General features: G+C 33.8%; 1 protein-coding gene across 1 annotated transcript; it reads right to left on the bottom strand.

Moving 5' to 3' along the window:
• Positions 1-1,201: 1,201 nt before the first annotated feature.
• LOC139901648 (uncharacterized protein At4g14100-like) lies at positions 1,202-6,464 on the bottom strand. The gene is made up of 2 exons (XM_071884338.1): positions 5,978-6,464; positions 1,202-1,344 (listed from the first exon to the last, which is right to left on the bottom strand). The coding sequence occupies exons 1-2, from the start codon at positions 6,462-6,464 to the stop codon at positions 1,202-1,204; spliced, it is 630 nt and encodes a 209-aa protein (XP_071740439.1).
• Between the last annotated feature and the right edge of the window lie 15,340 nt (positions 6,465-21,804).

Raw genomic sequence — 21,804 nt, forward strand, 5'->3', positions numbered from 1 at the left:
TAATGAAATGTTAGACGATTATGTCAAATCTTGATGTAAAGATAGATTGCCTTTTAAGAATAAACGCGATGTTTGTAAAATGTATCATATAGAGGTCAAGTACCTCGCGATGTTATCAACTGTTGTAATTCGTTTATAATCAATATGGACATCGTCCGGATGATTAGTTTCGGATCCTTTCAACATGTAATTAAATACTCATGGGTTATTTTCTTTTGTTTATTTGCGTGAACCGTGTAGCTTTTACCTCCTGTAGGAAGTTTCATCTTGATATATTTATATTTACCGGACAGGGTGTCCGGCAGGCTTATCATTGTTTTTCAAAGTGGAGGAGGTAATACCTCCTGAATTGTTTTCTGTATAAATCTAATCATTTAGAACATACTATTTGAAATTTGTTTCTTATTCATTATATTTTTCAAATACATAAAGATCCATACATTATCTCTACTTCTTACAAGGTTAACAACAAGGAGTTGACGTAATGGTAGTGACATGACTTACCATATGGGATGTCAGAGGTTTTGACTCCCACTCGCTGCAAAAATTCCATTGTTGTTACCCGCCCATTCCATGGGCCTCGGAGGTTGCGGGCGTCTTTCGTTCGAACCTCCAAATGAAGTCGGTTGTCCATGGTTGTGTTTTTCTCTCACGGAACTCATTCGAGGAGGTTTTCCCACACGCGATGCCCGTATAGATTTTTCGTATGGGTTTCCTCTTAAGGGACGGTAGGAATGTAGTAATTCGACCAAGGAAATGATCGGGTGAGGGAGTTCTGACATCGCGTTCGGGCTCCCGTCAATAACTCCTAACCGCCGTTATAAAAAAAAACAGGTAAACTAAAAAGGGTCAAAAGGAAAGAGTTTGTGGGCCAACATAACTTGACTCGGCCATCTCGACCATTCTAAAAGTGTCCTATTGTAGCCCAAACCCACCTGAAACGATTAGCTTACTCACCAGACCTCATTGCAGTTTCAAATTTTTTTTTTTTTTTTTTACCTATTTCTGTTTTATCTATAGATTATAGCACAGCTTCTGTGCTAATTTGATAATTAATATATCACGAACAATGAACACTTGTAAAATGCAATTGTAAGTGTAAATGAAAATAATACGATGAGCTACTGGCACTGGTAAGTATGGTTGTTAGGTAATTATTATAAATTTATAAACATTGCAATATTCATACAAAATGTACTTATCATGCAATATTTAAAGAGTCATAAGCGGAAACAACATTCTCATCCAATGCCTTAGGCTTTTTAAAACAGAATGCGGGTGCTTGTACTATCGAATCTTCTAACACATCTCCAACCACGAATTCCATCACGTGTGACGTAATTCCTAGTTTCAAAATTCAAGGATGTTGCATGTTAAAGTTAGAAATATTAAGGTTCACTGATTAAGTTCTCCCCCATCCCATAATAAATGTCACATTTGAGTTTTCAAAGTCTTTTGTTAACAATTTTAAATTTAATTTATATTATTTGTATTATATAATACCTGATAAAAACTATAATTATCAAAAGATATTTGAAATCCATTTCACCTTAAACACATTGGACCACCCCCAACGGTAGTGGTGACGTGGAGACATACTTAGCATTTTTAGTAGGAAAAGTAAAATTCTATATGTGATTTGACAATGTTAAATTTTAAATATAAATAGTGGGGAATGTTAAATATAAGTAAACAGATTTTTAGTGAAAATAAATTTATAACGTGAAAATGAGGTAAAAATTTGATGACCTAACATCAAAGATAGTCAATGTGATTTGTCACAAAAATCATGGTTGTATATTTTTCCCATCACTAATGGTCCATGTGGTTTACTTTTCAATTAAGGATAGTCACTTTCACTAACGAACATTAAAACCCGTTAAATCTGTTCACATGCACAACACATGAGAGTAAAGACATCTTTTACGGTCTCCATCATCTTCATCCTAGTTTATCTTCTTCTTTCCTAACACCTTCTTCCTTTCAATTATTTTTCTCGAAAACCAAATCAAGTCAAAGCAATTACATACAATGTCAATAACAAACCCAATTTACATAGAAAACCCAAAGTAAATCAAGATAATAAAATGGCTTTTTGGGGATATGGTAGCTTGAAAGCACCGGGCCCGGATGATTTTTCGTTTTTATTTATCAAGAAGTTTTGGATCTAATTCGAGTTGATCTTTGTTCGAATGTTAAAACTTTTTCTGATTCGGCCATGTTTCCGTCGGGAGCTAATTCGGCGTTTGTCACTCTTATTCTCAATATCAATAACCCGACTACTATCAATGATTTTCGAACGATCTCGTTAGTTGGTTTTCTGTACAAGATTGTCACCAAGACCACACGAATCGATTAACGACCGTCATTGATAAAATTATCATTCCCGTTTAATCCGCGTTTATTTTTTGCTGTCAAATTTTTGACGGGCCGTTAATGTTGAGTGAATTCATATCTTGGATCATAAAGAAACATCGTCAACTTTTTTTTTTTTCAAAGTTGATTTTGAGAAAGCTTATGATTTGGTCGATTAGGATTATTGTTTTTTATGCTTAAAATGCTTGGTTTCGGGGACAAATGGATCCAGCGGATCAAGTGTTTCTTTTGTTCGGCTCGATTTTCAGTTCTTATTAATGGGAACCCTACTCGGGAATTTCCTATAAGACGTGGATTAAGGCAATGTGACCCACTTAGTCCTTTCCTTTTTATCATTGTAATGGAAGGCTTAAATCTGGCTATACAACATTCGATCGAGGCAAATGTGATCGAGGGTGTTCATGTAGGTGACGGGGACCTTCGGTTATCTCATTTTTTATATGCTGATGATGTTATTTTTTTTCTAAGTGGTCGATAGAAGATATGGATTCTATTATTCGGATAAATATTTTTCATTTGGTGTCCGAATTAAGGATAAACGTGGCAAAATCCAATATTTTGGCATAGGCGTACCGAGTGACCAAATTGATATTCTTGCCGCTGATGCGGGTTATAGTGTGGGAACATTCCCAAATGTTTATCATAGGATCCTTATTAGTATAAACATGAAGCTTATCAGTGGGTGGCAAACTTTGGTTGACAAATTTATTATGCTACTTACTACGTAGAAAGCTAATTTACTATCTATTGGGGGAAGCTTGACTTTGTTTAAATCTGTCATGGGAAGCCTCAGTATTTACTTGATGTCGATCTACAGGTGCCCTGAATTTATTATTAAATCTTTGGAGTCGATTCGTCCAATCTTTTTTTAAGGTGGGAATCAAGTTAAAAGACTTGTGGCGTGGAATAAATGAGACGAGATTCTTGCATCATTTGATAAGGGATGTTTGTATGTGGGGAGCTTAAAAGCTTTTAGTATTGCCTTGATTCATAAATGGCAATGGTGGTATAGTATTGATACGGATGCTTTATCGTTAAAAGTGGTGCGTGCTATTCATTGTTCTTCGTTCAATAGTACTAACGAAAATGGTTTTTGAATTGGGCTGATATTGTTTCTACTTGTACGAAAACAATCACGAATGGTCTTCTACCTACTGATGTTATACGGTTTCAAGTGGGTAACGAGTCTTTAGTGTGTTTTTGGGTTGATCATTGGACCGGGAGTGCGCCTCTTGCTACCCGATTAAATAGTTATACCACTAGGATACAAACAAAGATGCAACAATAGCCGAGAGATTGATCAATGGTACATGGATTGGGTCATGGTCAAGACAAGAGATTGGTAGTAGGAATGATCAAGCTTCGGGAAATTCAACATTTGCAATTATCAAATTCATGTGATTATTGGAAGTGGTCAGATGGCTTATTTTCTGTAAAACCGACTAGAGAATATATCGATCGTATGCTGCTACCTCCGACTTCTCCTGTGACGCTTTGGTATCCTTTTGTTCCGAGAAAAATAAATGTGTTCATGTGGAGATTCAAGCGCAATTGTCTTCCGAACCGATTTAGTTTGTCATCGAGAGGTTTGGAGATTCAATCCATCATGTGTCCGATTTGCAACCAAGGCGTGGAGGTGATGGATCACTTATTCTTTTCGTGTGAGTTGGCTCTAGGTTTATGGTCTTTGATTAGAGTGTGGATTGATTATGATTTGCCTTCTTTCAGTTCATGGACTGAAATAATAATGGTTTGGATCGGCGGAATAGTTTGGACCACGAATGAGTATTATTGCTTTTTCGGGATCATTTTTACTCTGTAATGTAACGGTAACTTGGCGGTTTCGTAATAGCATAATTTTAAATGATTCTTCGTTGAAAATGTATGCTTTTTGATTTGGTTCAACTGTATTCTTTTAATTGGCTTAAACATATGAGTCATTTAGTTATAGACCTTGTTTGTTTTTTTACTTTTATTAAGTCCTGATGTCTGAATGAATTTATAATGTATGTGAGGAATAAGTGATGAATAAATAGCTATTGTTTGTTTTATGTGCTGAATACCGACTGAATAGTTAAAATTACAAATTTAACCTTTTACATACGGCGGTTATAGGCAGTTTTGAAAGAGTAGGGACGATTACGCAAATTCACATTTTCATGACTTAAAATATTAAGACATTCTATTTTTCATTAAGTCAAAAACAAACACCATACGACTTATTCAATTTTATATCATTTAGGCTCCGTTTGTTTTTTATTTTTATTAAGTCCTATTGTCTGAATGAACTTATGATGTCTGTGAGGAATAAGTGATGAATAAATAATTATTGTTTATTTTTATGTGCTGAATACTGACTAAATAATTAAAATTACAAATTTAACCTTATACATACGGCAGTTACAGGCAGTTATGTTAGCAGTTTTGAAAGAGTGGGGACAAATATGAAAATTCACATTTTCATGACTTAAATCATTAAGACATTCTATTATCATTAAGTAAAAAACAAACACTATATGACTTAACCAATTTTATATCATTAAGTCCATTAAGTTCTAAACAAACGGAGCCTAAGTTCAATTAAGCCGATTAAGTCCAAAACAAACGGGTCCTTAAATTAGAACTTATGCTCCTAGCCTTTGTAATTCATCATTTAGCACAAGGGAGTTTATTAATAAAATTATGCCGTTACTAAAAAAAGAAAAATCAAGATAATAAACCTTGCTAATTCACAAAAATAATTACAATCACCCCATATTTAAAACAATTCATGGCAAACACCAAGCAAAGATGTCGCATCTCAGCTGTTGACTCCTAATTGTTATATCAGATACTTATGAAATCTAAATTAATTCGGCCCTTTTTTCAAGGACTTAAATTCAAAATCAACACACCACGATTGACTATGTTTGTAATTATTTTTGTGAATTAATTGGTGTTTACTATCTTGATTTACTTTAGGTTTTTTATGTTAATTTGGTTTGTTATTGACTTTGATTGTAACTGGTTTGATTTTGATTTGGTTCTCAATATGAAAGGAAGAAGATGCTAGGAAAGAAGAAGATAAAATGGGTTGATGACGTGGAATGAAAAAGACGTGTTACCCTCATGTGCCTTGCATGTGAACAGATTTATCGGAGTTTTTTAATGTCCATTAGTGTGAGTGATAATTTCTTGTTTAAAGTGCAAGCTATAAGTGATAGAAAAAAGAACAAGGACTAGTTTCTGTGTCAAATCACATAAACTATCTTTGATGTTATGTCAAAATTTCAATTTCTTCCCGCATTAAATTGACAGACGCGCTAATAGCGTCATTTTGACACTTTTAATTCTTTCAAAATCTGTCACCTAGGCAATTTGGGCGTCAGTTACGCTCCATCGTGAGTCGTCTTGTTGCTCTTAATCATGTAACAAAATGCAAACAATAATAGAATTGGAACGATTTTCAACCTGTTTGACCCTTGTAACCCATTTAATTTCTCTTTTCATCTAATTAATTTGACCCGTTAGCAAGTATATTTGTGTATGATTCATGGTGTCAAAATTTAAGGTGAAATGAACTACAAATTAATATAAATATAAAACTAATATTTATGATTACCATTATGATAATCCCAACGAACAGGTTGCTTAGTAACCACGTCTTCATAGTATCGAATGAAGCCTTCATTCTCCCACAAATTACACGTGAACCCATTTGTCACCACCTTGCCCAAATAATGTGCATTTTTAAGATGGTCGGGCGGTGGTATCCCAACACCAGAGTCGATCACCGCACATTGTAAATCGCTTAATTTGTAAAAAAACGTTGTACCATTGTTCCATTCAGCCTGATAAACCAAATCGCCAAGTTGATGAGAGTTTAAGCTCACTTTGTAACCTTTGGGCCAATTGTAAAAAAGACCAGTATGTTGGAGGTGGGTTGATGTTAGGTTCATCATGAGAGCAGCACGGAATATTTCCGGCCATGGTTTTGGTGTAGGCGCTGGTTCGAGTGGGTTTAGCCATGGCTTGATGTCATTGTTACCAGCTATGTGATATGGTAGTTGAAAAAGGAAGAAGACGAGCACTGAAATTGCTACCTTCATATCTCTATCTATGTTTTAGGTTAATTTTTATTTCCTATATAAAGAAGTTGGGTCATGAGATAAAATCACTTTGGGAACACTCACACTAAAATGAACGTACATCAAGTAGGTGAAAAATGTTAATCATATTCATCAACACTTATAGTATGTTAGGGTTTAGGCTTTTCTTCGTGTAAGTAAAATAATCGATTGATCGGATTATGTATCACTTTTAAGCCCGGCTCAAAAGGGAGCAAGATGATCATTTTTTCAAGGCCAATTATGGGGCCCACTTTTTTTATACACACACCCTCTTTTTAAATGTACGTTAGGTCCAGTTGTAGACTAGCAAGCAAAGCCCACTAGTAAGATGAAAGTCTTCTAAAAAGGCCCGTCAAATGTACAAGTTATTCAAAACTTTCTTATATCTTTTATAAGGGTTCCTCTCTCTTGAAGAATTTCTTTCACAACGATGTGGGCACTGGAAAAGTATTAGGGATCAATTAAGTGTCCCTTTTTGTGTGTTAAAATTGATTGAAGCATGTATACATATCTAAATAAGAAACCGATCATTTCTCAGAAATCGCTCTTTCTCAGCCTCTTATTGGACCATTCTCCTGATCTCCATTCTCTAGTCGATCAGCCTCTTCAGGTTCACATCTTTCTATAACCCTAATTTTATTTTTATGATTTTATCATTCAAGTGACGCATTTTTAAATATTGATGTGAATTTGTTAGCTTTCTCCCTCTATTGTGTTATCAAGTCCTAGTTAGAAATTTGATAACATAAAGGAGCCACCGGGTGTCTATGATGTTATTTAAGATCCAATATGCAAATGATAATTGAAAATGATATTATTATTAGTATTTGCTAAGAGAAAAGTTATTATCATTTATGGACAATAAAATTTTGAAAAAGAAAATTCATTTGGTGAAATTGAATATGTTACCTATTAAATGGTTGAGGGTTGATAGAATTATGTGAGTGTTTTTCGCTTGTTGAAAATGAATATGTTTTTTTTGTCTAATCAGTTATAAGAAAATTGTGTATTATGATACAAATTGTCAATTAACACTCCGTAATTGCATAATGTGTGTGATCTTTGCTCTCTATGATAACAACGTGTTTTGGGGTCAACCCCACTTGACCATGTAAAAGTTTTCAATGGATATTGCAACTAAATATTTGTGTATGTTCTTTTCGTATATAAATGTTTTCCATTATAATAATTTAACGGTACTGAGATTAACGTAACCTAGAAAACAATAATTTTTTTTTATGAAAAAATTAATAACAAATAAAATCTTAGACATATATACAATAGCAACTTTCATATTAAAAAGGTAAAAGTTTGATAGATCCATAATAACAACAATAATTTATACTTAAAAATATATAGAGTATTGAATATGTGAGATCTTTAAAAATATACATGTAAATGTTAATGTGCCGTTTTTTCTTAACCAAAAATGAAATTAACTTTTCTCTTATCAAATATTAATGATAATATCATCTTGGATCTTAAGTAACATCAGAGACACCCGGTGGCCCCTTTATGTTAATAAAAAGAAATTAGAGTTTGATAACACAATAGAGGGAGAAAGCTAACAGATTTACAATATCAATAGTTAAAGTTCATCAATTAAATTACAAAAATCATAAAAAATGGAAATTTATAGAAGATATAAAATAAAATTAGGGTTTATAGTGTTGAAAATATTTTCTTGTGTTGGCTAATAGTTTGACCGTGGTACATATGTTCCGAAGTTATGCCCATGCCATTAAATAATATAAAGTACATTTATCCTATTCGGTCACACATAAATGCCAATCGTAAATTGTTTGATCTAATTTCTAGTCGAAAAATAATTTATTGAACATTTGATAATGGTTTAATAAATTATATAAGTTTGAGATTTATTTAATTAATTAGTTAAAAATTATTTAACTAGTAATTAATTGAATAAAGTATAAGTAAACTAGATATATTGTATCTAGACACATTGGTTTGACCAATCTTACACTCCATCTCACATGGAAAAGAGAAAAAACATACTTACTTTTTATTTAACTCATACATGCAAATAGTAGAGTTTGCATTCAACTAATCTCATCTCAAACTATTCCACATCTTTTCTCTCATCTTCAAGTTACCAAAAATACTTGAGATCCAATTTTGGGTTCGGTTTTGGTAATCTTAAAAAGAAGAAGAAAAGATCCGTTAAGTAGATGGTGTAGATCGAGCAATGTTGGAACTTTAGGTGCCTATCATTTAGAGGAACTCTCTTTTGGGTTCTCAAGTTCGATCTACAAAAGGAGCTACAAAGGTTGTAATCTTATCCTTCTCTTGTTAGATTCATATTTTGTTTGCTAAAATTTTTGTACATGAGTTCTTGGAAGAGTATGGTTTTGTAATGTTTTGTATATGCTTCCGCTCGCTTTGTGTTTGCATCATACTCCAACATATAGAAAGATGTGAACCTGAAGAGGCTGATCGACTAGAGAATGGAGATCATAAGAATGGTCCAATAAGAGGCTGAGAAAGGAGCGATTTCTGAGAAATGATCTGTAACATCCTCAACCGGGCCTAGTTGTAGATTACTATTTTACCCTTAAGTTAGTATTGTGTTACTATATGTTTTTATTTTTTATTTAATATTTATTATTATTTAATGATGTGGTTTGGACCAGTTTGTGACAAGGGTCACAGAACAGGTTTGTTTATTTAATTTGGACTCCATTTGGGTTGCCAAATGACGTACGAAAGATATCAGATAACTGATAAATACCCGTGTATCGCACAGTGTGGAAATTAAACCCAATTAGGTGACTAGTGCTGTCTCTCTCTTGCATTCTTTCCAGAACCATCTCACACACACACACCGTACCTTCCCTTCCACCTACAATCAAACCCTAATCCTTAATCTTTATCTAGAGCTCAAATTGTTCATATCTTTGTGTTCCTTGTGATTCACTGATTCTTTTAAGGTAAAAATCACAAGCTTCCATGCTCTAATCTTTGAGAAATTTAAGGTTTTGTGTTAGTTTTCATAAAAGTGTAAATTTGTGTCAAAACAAATGATTTAAGTGTTGTTATGGTCAAATTGTTGTGAGTTTTGAGTCTATAACAAGTAGTGAACAAGTTGTGGTCGATTTTGGTGTTTAAAAAGAGCTATAGATCGAGATTTAAGGATTTCATCGTGAAGTTCGTAGCCTTTGTTCAGTTTCTGATGAAGATGAACACAGTCGGTCGACTTCAGTCGACAGTCGACCGACTGAGGGTTGAATCGGCCGATTGACGAAGATAACCGACCGACTGTTGAGTGAACCGAACGACTAAGATTTACCTTCGGTCGATTGATGTAATACCAAATGAATCGACCGACTGGGAAGGTCAGTCGACCGGTTGTGTAGACAGTCGACCGACTGAGTGTCCAGGGCAGAATATTTTACCTAAGTGTTGATTTTTTAGCCGTTATGCTGCCCATTTGTATTTTGATGATCTGATGTAAATTTTGAAAGCGCACAAGTGTTAAGCAAAAATTTTTAGCGGACACTTTTTCTGACAAAATTTTTTGTATTGTGTTATTTGGGGTTAACGGACAGAAACTAACTTGTGTATATGTTTTCTCAGGAGAAAAGGAGACAGAGAAGGTTCAGTGATTAGATAGCTGAATACCTTCTCGTTTGCTGGTAATCGGTGAGTGGGACTGACTGGAGAATATAGTATATAGTAGCATGTTATATTATGATTTCCATGCTTGTTAAATATACTTATTGTTGTGATTAGTTAGTTCCTTGTGATGACTGCATGTTGGTTGATGTTTGCCTGTTGGAACCCAGTGCGTCCCTATCTTGTGGTAGCCTAATTCGATAGGAGAGATCAACCTGCGGGTTGGGTTCCTCATGTGGTAGCCTATTTGCATCCGTGTAGTATATGTTTGAATGACGCGTTCGTCGCGTGTGGATGATTTATGCAGCACGGTATGTAGGATGAACTTCTGGTAAACCCCAGCCCGATCAACTGGAGGTTAATGGTTTGGCCGAACTGCCGGAGTCTCTGTAGACTGCACTACTGGGTGATGTTTGTGTGTTAGACTATGTAACATGATTAGTATAACACTTATGTATGCTATGGCCTGTAGTTAGTCGTACTCACTTAGCTTCGTGCTAACTCCCCTCCATCTCCTCCCTGCAGGTTGTAGCTTGTAGATATTGCTTTTGGGAGAAGACGGGCATGATGATGTTATGTTTGACAGGAGTCAACTCTGATGTTGTCTTGCTTTATGAAAACAATAATCTTTTGTAAACTTATTGTAAATATGTCTTCTCCGTATAAACAAGTATCTTGTAATGACACGTAACACAGGTTGTATTAACAATAGTTAATGTGGATATCGTATTTAATTAATATTATGCTTTCGCCACGTATTTAAAAAAAAATCAGCGGTGTCACATGATCGGTTTCTTATTTAGATATGTATACAACTTCAATCAATTTTAACACACAAAAAGGTACACTTAATTGATCCCTAATACTTTTTCGGTGCCCACATCGTTGTGAGAGAAATTCTTCAAGAGAGAGGAACCCTTATAAAAGATACTAGTGAAATGACCCGTGGATTCACGGGTTTGTTTAAGCGAAACGATTTAATGACATGTTTTAGGTATTAAGTGAATATAAACGCTAAAGTCATTTATTTTAATGACGAAACCATGGATTCGACTAAGAAACTTGTCGTTTTTACAAATATATAGAGACATGTATTTTCGCATACATATGTAACGTTGTTAATCTCGTAAATAGAATTCATATTTGAATATTGATAATATGATAATTATAATTATAATTATTATAATAAAAATATATAATAATAATAATAATAATAATAATAATAATAATAATAATAATAATAATAATAATAGTAATAATAATAATAATAATAATAATAATAATAATAATAATAATAATAATAATAATAATAATAATAATAATAATAATAATAAAGTTTGCTCAAAGTTGAGTATTTATATTTTTAATATTAATTATTAGTGTTAGTCCCATAAATCATGGATGTGTATGAATATTGATAAACATGTTATGAATGTTGAGAGAGTTAGTCAACTAGTCAACCTTTCATATTAAACATGTGGCTTCAAATGGTGCAAGCACTTGACAAATGGAGCATTGGGGTCTTATATATAGCCACATATATAAGACCCACATTACATGGCTAGGAAACATAATCTGGCTCATTTTAGGGTGTCAACAATCTCCCCCCATGAGATAGATTATGTTTCAAAAATTGCTCCCCGTCAAGTTTACATACAAAAAATACATACAAAATTACATGCAAGGAATCACTAGAGCTAACTAACTAATTCCTATACGAATCGAGTATGTGCCGTCGAATCTTGAATCCCATATCTAATCTTCATCTTGATTCTTCAACGGTCTTATCAGAGTGGTGTACAGCGGAATGAATTATTAAATCACCAACTTTGTCACTGTCGATCACTATCGAGTAACCTCCCCCTTGACTTAGTTGTGATACATCTTGAAGCTTTCATCAACGTCTACCTTTGTCGATCGCTAGACAACAATCTCCTCCCTAGATATCCGTTGTGAATAGCTTGTAGAATTTGCTTGACTTGAGACGAAATGTCGAAACTCTAGAAGCTCCCCCTAAAAGTACATGGGATCTTTCTTTCAAAGTCTCGATCAATTGCTATTAGCTTTTATCAACTTCAACCTTTGTTGATTGCTAGACAACAATCTCCTCCCTAGATATCCGTTGAATGATATTGGTTTATATAGCATGATTCGAATAACTCCCTATATGATGTTGGATCTTCTTTGAATCTCTAGCTCCCCTCAATTAAACAATTCTTTCTTTTAACTCGAGTCTTGCAACATATATATACAAGAGTCATAGTCGAAGCATCACTTCATGTTTAAAGAACACTTCGAATTCTTGGAAGCACCTCCTTGGCGTCCATTACGAGCAAAACCCTCTGAAAATTACAAAAACCCTCTTGGAAGATGTTTTATCATTACAGATATTTTGGCGTTGATTGCGAGCAAAACCCTCTGAAAATTACATACGAAACCCTCTTGGAAGATGTTTCATCATTACAGATGTTTTGACGTCAATTGCGAGCAAAACGCTCTGAAAATTACATACGAAACCCTCTTGGAAGATGTTTCAACTTTCTTGATCATTACAGATGTTTTATTGCCAGAAAGAGTGCTTTGACTTTGTCTTTGAGGGCCGAGACCTATACTGAGTGTATGGAAGTCATTATATGAAGTGTAACACCCGCGCTTTGGGCCTAGATGAAATGACCATTGTACCCTTGGGTATGGTGTAATTAGTGATTTTAATAATTATATGTTTATAATTATTTGGTTGTTTAGTTGAGACCAGTTTGTGACAAGGGTCACAGAGCAGGTTCGTTTGTTGAATTTGGACTCCGTTAGGGCCTCCTAACGAGGTACGAAAGATATCAGATAACTGATAAATACCCGTGTGTTGTGGGGTATGGGTTTACAACCCATTTATGTGTATGTATCAGTCTAGTGAGTTCATTTTCTCTAGAACTCTCCAAATTTCTCCCGTACCTAACATTTATCACTCTCAAACCCTAATCTAATTCAAGTGTGGAATTGGATCAAGAAGCTTTAAGGATTGAATTGTTACTTCTTAGTGATCATCTATCCAGGTTTGTAAGATTGAATCATTGTTTGATTTCTTAAGAATTGAGTTTTTGTGTTCTTGAATAAAAAGTGAATTTTGATGCTTGAATCTTCATGAAATGTGTTTGTTACGCTTAATTGATGTTAGATATATGTTATATAGTTGTTATATGATGTTTTTTAAGTGGTTTCATGATCAAATTGAGCAAAAATCATGTTTTGGGGTCAAAAAATGCGAAAACAGCGAGCTGTAGGTGTTCATCAGCACCCACACTTTTGACAGGTCACTCGTATGAGTGACCACACTTTTGAGGGTCAACCACACGTGTGAGGACTCACTCGCACGAGTGAGGCTTCAGTCATACGTGTGAGCACAGGGTCAGATTTGTGGAAACTTATTTTGGTCATAACTTTCAAACCGTAGCTCCGTTTTTGATGAATCAAGTATCGTTGGAATTGTAATGAAATATCCTTTCCTATGGTAAACTTTTAAGAAACTGTATCAAATTTTATTTTGATCAGAAAAAGGAGTTTGAGGGTATATGCCTTGTTGTGCACACTTTTGAGTGTCGTTATGGGTTGAAATTATAATGTAGACATATCATATAGTGATTACATGTTTGTAGGTGTTGATTTAGTGTATGTATTGATGTTTGATGTTGTGCTTTTGGGTTGAAACCCATATAAATAGTTGCTGCTACTATTCTTCATCACTCGCACGAGTGAACCTTCACTCGTACGGTTGAGGTAGTCAACCGTATGGTGAACCGTGCGAGTGAGTGGTGATGGGAACTTATGTTTTGATTGTGATGATACGTACGGTTGAGATGTGACTCGTATGAGTCACTGGTCACTCGTGTAGTGAACCGTACGGATCAGGTGAGTCATTGTTGGATGTTTGGTCATAGACCAAACGTACGAGTGAGTTGTCAACCGCACGGTTGAGTGTTCTCAAACGTGCTTGTGATGGTGTTACTCGTACAATTAACAGACCAGTTGTAAAATGATTATGTGTTGGTTTTAGTATTGTTGTGTTGTTGTGTGACGATCGCTCCAAATCCATATGGACAATACGTCATTCATTGATTTCATTGCGAGGTATTTGACCTCTATATGATACGTTTTGTAAACATTGCATTCTTTTGAAAAGGCACACCATAAATGAATATTTAAATCAAAGGTTTTCGACATCTGATGATTTCTACATATAGACAATCACTGTAAATAATAGTTTACAATAGTACTTCCATTGACAATGCAGTCAAAATAAAATACATGGTGATGATTTGGTGAATGCAATGTTTCCTTGAAAAATATGCCATGTACGACTCCATGCACATAGCTTGTCTAACATATAAGCAAATAGCGGAAGTCTTCTAGGAAACCTGAGAATAAACATGCTAACAAGTGTCAACACAAAGGTTGGTGAGTTCATAGTTTTAGTGTTTCGCATAATCTGTATATAAAAGTGGATCACAAGATTTCAGTTGTTTCATCCAGAAACGTTTATCAAAATATTCTACGAAATTGAGCACCCTGGTAACTAAACTTAACGTATATATAATTTGTACCCTTTGTATAATCATCTTAATAATACACGCAAACCAACGTGTACGCTTCTCAAATAGCATACGTCCGTTAAAAGGCTAGTGCTCTAGCTCGGACGGGGATATCAAGCCCTATGGATCCATATACTACTACTCGCGCCCACCAGTTCTTATAACTGGCAGTTACTAGTTACCAAAGCTAAGGGATTTTCGGTTCAAACTCAGTGTAGAATTTAGTATGTACTTGTATCCATTGCGTTTAAAATAAAGTGCATGTATTCTCAGCCCAAAAATATATATTGCAAAAGCAATTAAAAAGGAAGCAAATGAAACTCACGCATATAAATATTGTATATCGGTTAATAAAGCATTTGCATGTATTCTCAGCCCAAAAATATAATGAGTAAAAAGGATCATATGAAACTCACGCATATAAATCTAGTATTTTCAGTATTTATAAACAGTCGCATGTATTCTCAGCCCAAAAATATATTGAGTAAAAGGGATCATATGAAACTCACAGTTTAATATTGATATACAATATTGCAGGAAAGCACGTAGACGCATCGGAGATGATAAACACGAGGTTTGATTCACAAAAAAATACCCCCGAACATTACCCATAATTTCCTTGGCAATAACCCATATTTTCCTTAACTCTAGCTCGCTCGGAAACTCGTTTTGAAAATTACTTGGGCAGCACTCCGTCGTAATATTTTATGTACATTATTTTTTTTGTATCGCAAAAATAATAACACTAATAAAAAAAATAATACGATTAATAATAATCTTATTAATATTAATAATAAAAATAATAATAATAATAATAATAATAATAATAATAATAATAATAATAATAATAATAATAATAATAATAATAATAATAATAATAATAATAAATAAATAAATAATATTACGGAGTATATATATTTGTGTATGTGTGTGATTTTAATCGAGCGAAAACACTGGAATTTATAGATGTGGCCTGACAAACACTGCCATGCGATCGCATGGGTTTGAAGGCCTGTGGCCATGCGATCGCATGGCCTCCCCTTCCAGCTCACATATTGTTTGTCATCAAGCTTGTCGACATATTTTAAAAATAATATATATTATATATAATTTATATTAATTATATATATAATATATTATATTCACGTACATAGTTGACTTGTAATTTTCGTTCCGATAAGTCGTACGTCGTCACTCGACTTATGTTCCGGTTTCGATTTTTCAAACGTCCTATCGTATACTGAGAAAACTTGTACTTTACGTTTCGTGAATCGTACCTTTGTCAAAATATAGTCTTAAATCATCCATAAACTATACCACTGTAGCAAGTTACTGTAGTAATTCACTGTATCAAAGTCAATTTCACTGTAGCAAATAGTGATTTTCGAAAACACTGTAGCATTTTGGGTACTGTAGCAATTTGAAAATGTTACTATCGTTTACTAAATAACCTGAAATTATATATATGTATATATCTTTTTAATATACATAAATCAGTTTTTAAATACACATTGGAAGTTATTTATAAATAAATTTTAATAATAAATATTTCAACTTATCATATATATTCAAATAGATATTTAAACCAATAAGTTTAATGTACGGTATCAAATAATTAATACATTGTTACCTTTTCAAGTTATAGTATATATGTATCTATTTACATATAATTGTTCGCGAATCGTCGAAAATAACCGAAGGGTATTTAAATATATAAAAGTAGTTCAAAAATTTTGAGATTCAGTTTTACAGACTTTGCTTATCGTGTCGGAAATGTTAATCATACAAAGATTAAGTTTAAATTTGGTCAGAAATTTTCGAGTCATCACATGTTGTGTTGTTATCGGGTTGTTATCAAGACATGATTACTGACTGTGTTATGTCTATTCTCAGGTGATAAGGACGAAGAGAAGGCTCAGTAAGATTAGAATTCTGAGTGCCTTCTGTTGCTGGTAATCAGTGAGTGGGATTATCTCCGGGTGTAGTATAAAGTAGCAATTGTGCTACTATGTTATACTATTTTAGTTACTATACTTAGTAGATATATTGTAATAATGATCACTGTAGAGTTGCCATGCTAGTCGTAGGGACAGTTGTTCGTAGTGGTAGTTGCTTAACGGTTGTGTGCACAAGTTATAGTTGCATGTTGGAACCTATTGTTGTTAGGTTCAGCTCAGAGAGGTCAACCTTGTTGTGGTTGGGTCCAGTTGGCTACTTTTTTTTGAGTATAGTGCTGAATGACGCATCACCTGCGTGTGGATTTACTATACTGGGGATTCAGTAGTAAGGACTTTCGGTAGACGCTAGACAGATCAGCTAGTGGTCATGTGCTCGTACAAGCCGCCGAGTCTCTAGTTGGAGCATAGTTGCTAGTTGATAGTTGCCAATTGATAGTTGCTAGTTGCTAGTTGTTAGTTGTCGGTTGCATGTTATTGATTGTTGTAGTTGCTGTAGTTGTACAAGTTGGTACTGTATGCTAGATATGTTGGATGATTCCATTCACTTAGCCTCGTGCTAACCCCCCTCACCTCCTCCCTTGCAGGTTTTGGATCTTAGTGCTGGTAGGGACGGGAGTCGGGTTGACGATATGTTTGACAAGACGAACTCTGATGTCTTAACTTTTATAAATATGTAACTAGTTGTTTAACGTAACACCGGTGGTTTGTAATAAGTAACTAGCTAATGATTTGTGATAATCATGTTTGTAATTAACTAAGGGTATTTATTTGAATTAAGACTTCCACTGTGATTTAAAAAAAAATATCAGGGTGTTACAACTTGGTATCAGAGCATAGGTTTGGCCGCATGTACATTGTGTTGAATGTCATGTTCCCAAACCTTGTGTTGTGTCAAACATATCTGAGGAGACGGGTTAAGTGAATGTAGGGATTACATGTGTTAGTTGATAGGTACTAACCTATTTTCCACTAAGAGTTTGTGTGAGTTGTTGTGGTAGTGCAGATATGGCAGATAATACAGGAAACGCAACTGGTCTGTCAGCCCCAGGAACATTCAGAGCCCCAGATGAAGACGTTTATGTGTCAGAAGAGGATCCGCAGGAACAGATTCTAGATTTGGAAAGTCAGTTAAAGGAAGCACATGATCGAATAAGTGAATTAGAACAAAGTCAGGTAATAGTGAATTCAAGTGGAAGTGTACCGAATCAGATGTTTAGTGGGTATTCGGTGCAGCCAAATATGTATCAGCAAACTGGAAGTGCTTTCCAACAACCACAATGGTTACCACCTCAGTATCAGTTTCCTCAACAGTATCAGATGCCACCTCAATTTAATCAACAGTTCCCAAATCAGATGTGGGGTCCGTATCAGACGCCGATGTTTCAACAACCAAAGAAATGTACGTTCAAACAGTTCCTGAATTGCAATCCACCAGAGTATTCAGGAAGTTCTAACCCAACAGTGACTCTTAACTGGTTAAGAGAGATAGAAAGAGTTTTTGAGGCTTGTCAGTGCGAACCGGAATTACAGGTTATTTATGCTAGTCGTATGCTGAAGAATAGGGCAATGGTTTGGTGGGATATGGTTATTTCTAGTATACCAAAAGAGCAAGTGAACATGATTACTTGGGAACAATTTTATAGTAAAGTTTGTGAGCAGTATTGTTCGTCTTATGACCTCAATCGAATTAAGATGGAATTTCTAGCAATGAAAATGACACCTCAGATGACGATAGATGAGGTGATTGAGCAGTATATGGATAAATCAAGGTTTGTGCAATAGTGGGTTCCAGATGAGCAGTCCAGAATTCAGCACTTTGTTAACATAATTTTACCAGAGTACAGAACAATGGTTAGGATGGCGACGACGTTATCGCAAGCATTTGTTATGGCCAAGGTGGTAGAGGATTACGTCAGAGCAGCAAGGAATAGAATAGTAGGTTATGAAATGTCACAACAAGATCAGGTGATGAGTCATTCAGACTCTAGGTCTGTGATGACCCGGGAATTTCCGATCAAATTTAAACTTTAATCTTTATATGTTTTCGACACGATAAGCAAAATCTGTAATGTTGAGTCTCGAAAGTTTTGAAATCTATATTCATGTAATCAATTACCCTTTGACTATGCTCGACGATTTACGAACATTTATGTGTATATAGATATGTATATATAATATGTACTTGGTAATTGAAAACGTTAACAAAGTATTAGAGATATAATACTTTACATAAAAGTATTTGTTTCAATATAGTTATCGATGGAATTAGAAGATAATATCAAATGATTGATTTATCAGATACATTGAATTAAGATTATGAGTCTCTGTTATGAGGCCCACGTTGATTTGAAAAATCGTTTCTTTTTAACGGTATTCGAAAATTGATAAAGTGATTTACAAGTAAAAACAAAGGTGTCAAGTACGAGAACTAGACAAGGGTTAGTGGAGTTTCCTGTTCGTTTTCCTATATAGGCGTTTAACTAGTTAACTTTCATATTATTTAGAGAAGTTTAATTCGAACTTATATGATTTTAAAATAAACGGTGATCCGAAAATGAGTTCTATAAATTTTAGGCTTACTAAAAATGTATTTAGGATTTAGTTATTAAATTTTAACACTTTTTATATTTTACCCAAAATTGAGAGGGACAGTTGATGTAATTTTTATTTAACAAATTAAGGATCAAATTTTATATCATAATGACTAAAATAAATAAATATAGTTAATTTAAAAATATGGGACTTATCTAAGTACTTTTATCTGCCACTAAGTTATCAACAGGAGTACGATAGCAGTCCGCAAAGAACTGTCGGTAGTATACCAACAAATGAATGTCACGAGATTTCTGTACATATTAGTGGAACACATTTTAATGAATTATGATATTTGACATAAAGCTTTGTCCAAGACTTTTACATCTACAATAATTATCAAGTGTGTTTAATACTTCATGCTACTGCACAAACAAATTATTATTATTTTTTTTCTTACTTTTGGTTCTTGTTTACTGCACTAACTACACAACATCTTCTTCTCTTCCATTCTACTTCTTCTTTTCTGTTTCCTATTTCTATTAACCACAAGATTCCCATTTAAACTTATATATTCATATACGCCTATATCATCTTGAACACCCGAGACAATCACCATTCGATCAATATGCATCACCTTAAACCCACTCCATCGCCACTACCAATCACCCCGCCCACTTCAACTCGTTTACACTAACACCTTTCACCACCATGTGTCTTCCTCATGTTTTGGTTACAAAATAAGCACCACTTTTCTACTATTTGATCTTGCTACACGTTTTTTTTTTCAAATATAACATAACCCATAGACAACTTGTAAATTACTACTATAAGTAAAGATTAGACCGAAACCCACTTGGCCGGGTTTTTCTTTTGTCAATAACCACCTTCGATCAAATCACCAACGAACCCGTTTCATTTTTCCATTTTCTACTCATTTTCTACAATTACTCAAACGCACCGCCACCACCACTGTATGTGATCGAGTAAACTGCTGTAATTTAACACCACCTTCACCACTCCACTGGCCACCTTTCACCACCGAGGACCACCAACGCCTACAAACCACAACCTACTGTTATTGTACTCGCCACCAAAATTTTTCTTTTCTTTCTTTCTGTTTACGGGTTAACCGAACACCCACTTAACACATTTCATAACCATTCAATCTTTCCATATCCAACTTATACACAATTGCATAAGAGTGTGATAAAAATATAAATATCAACGACATTTTTTTTTTTACTTAAGAAGTAATTAAGTTAATTAATAAATAATATTAAAACGTTGAACGGGCATGCAAATGGTGTTGCAATGGAGTTGTGCATAAACCATGATCTATTAAATTAGAGGGGTGGCAGCTGAGGCAATTAATCGGGAGTCATCTTGATGAGATGAAAAGAATGGTGATAAAATGCGAAAAATGATGAAAGTGATACGATAATGTTACAGCGGGTATGATATTAATGGTGAAGATGATAACGAGAAGAATGATATTAGGATTACGATGATGATTTCGGTGATAATGATATGAAATGATAATTTTGATAGAGATGAATAGTTCTGGGTTTTGTAAAGAAGAAGAAGGTGACACTAAATAATACGGGTAAATAAATATTACGTTAGTAGAATTACAGAAAAACGTATATGGCCGAGTGGTCTTGGAGTGGTTGTGTGTAACGAGAGGTCGTGGGTTCGAAACTAGGCCACTGCAAAACATTTTTTTTATTTACAATGGAAGCTTGGGCTGGAACTTTATGTAGGCTGCCCTGGGCCAAATTATTTGATGGGCTGTGTACCATTTTGTGTTTGGGCCGGACTGATAATAAACGGCTTAAATAGTTTAGCTGGGAGTATAACAGAAAAATGAAAATGGTGGGATGGTTACTAGTGTATTTGGACAAATGAGAGGTCATGGGTTCGAGTCTCGTTTGGGGCATTCTTTTTGTAAAAAGCTTGGAAAGGGTATCCCCTCTTATTTTATTTCCATCCTTATTATTATTAGTAATTATCATGATTATTATTATTATTATTACTATTGTTATTATTATTATTATGAATTCGATATAAAATATAAAGTTAAAATGCTATGGTTATATAATAATAGATGGATGAAACTTATTAACAATTATAAGTATGAATATAGTAATCCATATGAATTAAATATGATAAAAGTATGAAAAATGATTAAGATTATGAGTAATAATGAAAGTTTTATACAATAATATAATTATGAAGGTATTATTATTATCAATAAGTATCATTATTATTAAGTATTATCATTAAAGTATTAAGAGTATTATTAATAGTATTAGTATTAATATAGGTATTATGATCATTATTATGATTGTTATAATTACTATTATTATTATCTTGAAAACAATACAAATTATTATTATTATTTTCATTAACATTAGTATTAGTATCATTTTTATTATTATTAGTATTATTATTATTATTATTATTATTATTATTATTATTATTATTATTATTATTATTATTATTAACATAGGTATCATTACTAACAATATCATTTTTATTAGTACTATCATTATTAATAAAGTTATTATTATTATTATTATTAATAGCAAATCATTATTATCAAAACTATTA

Source organism: Rutidosis leptorrhynchoides, chromosome 3, assembly GCF_046630445.1.
Source record: "Rutidosis leptorrhynchoides isolate AG116_Rl617_1_P2 chromosome 3, CSIRO_AGI_Rlap_v1, whole genome shotgun sequence".
NCBI lineage: Eukaryota > Viridiplantae > Streptophyta > Magnoliopsida > Asterales > Asteraceae > Rutidosis > Rutidosis leptorrhynchoides.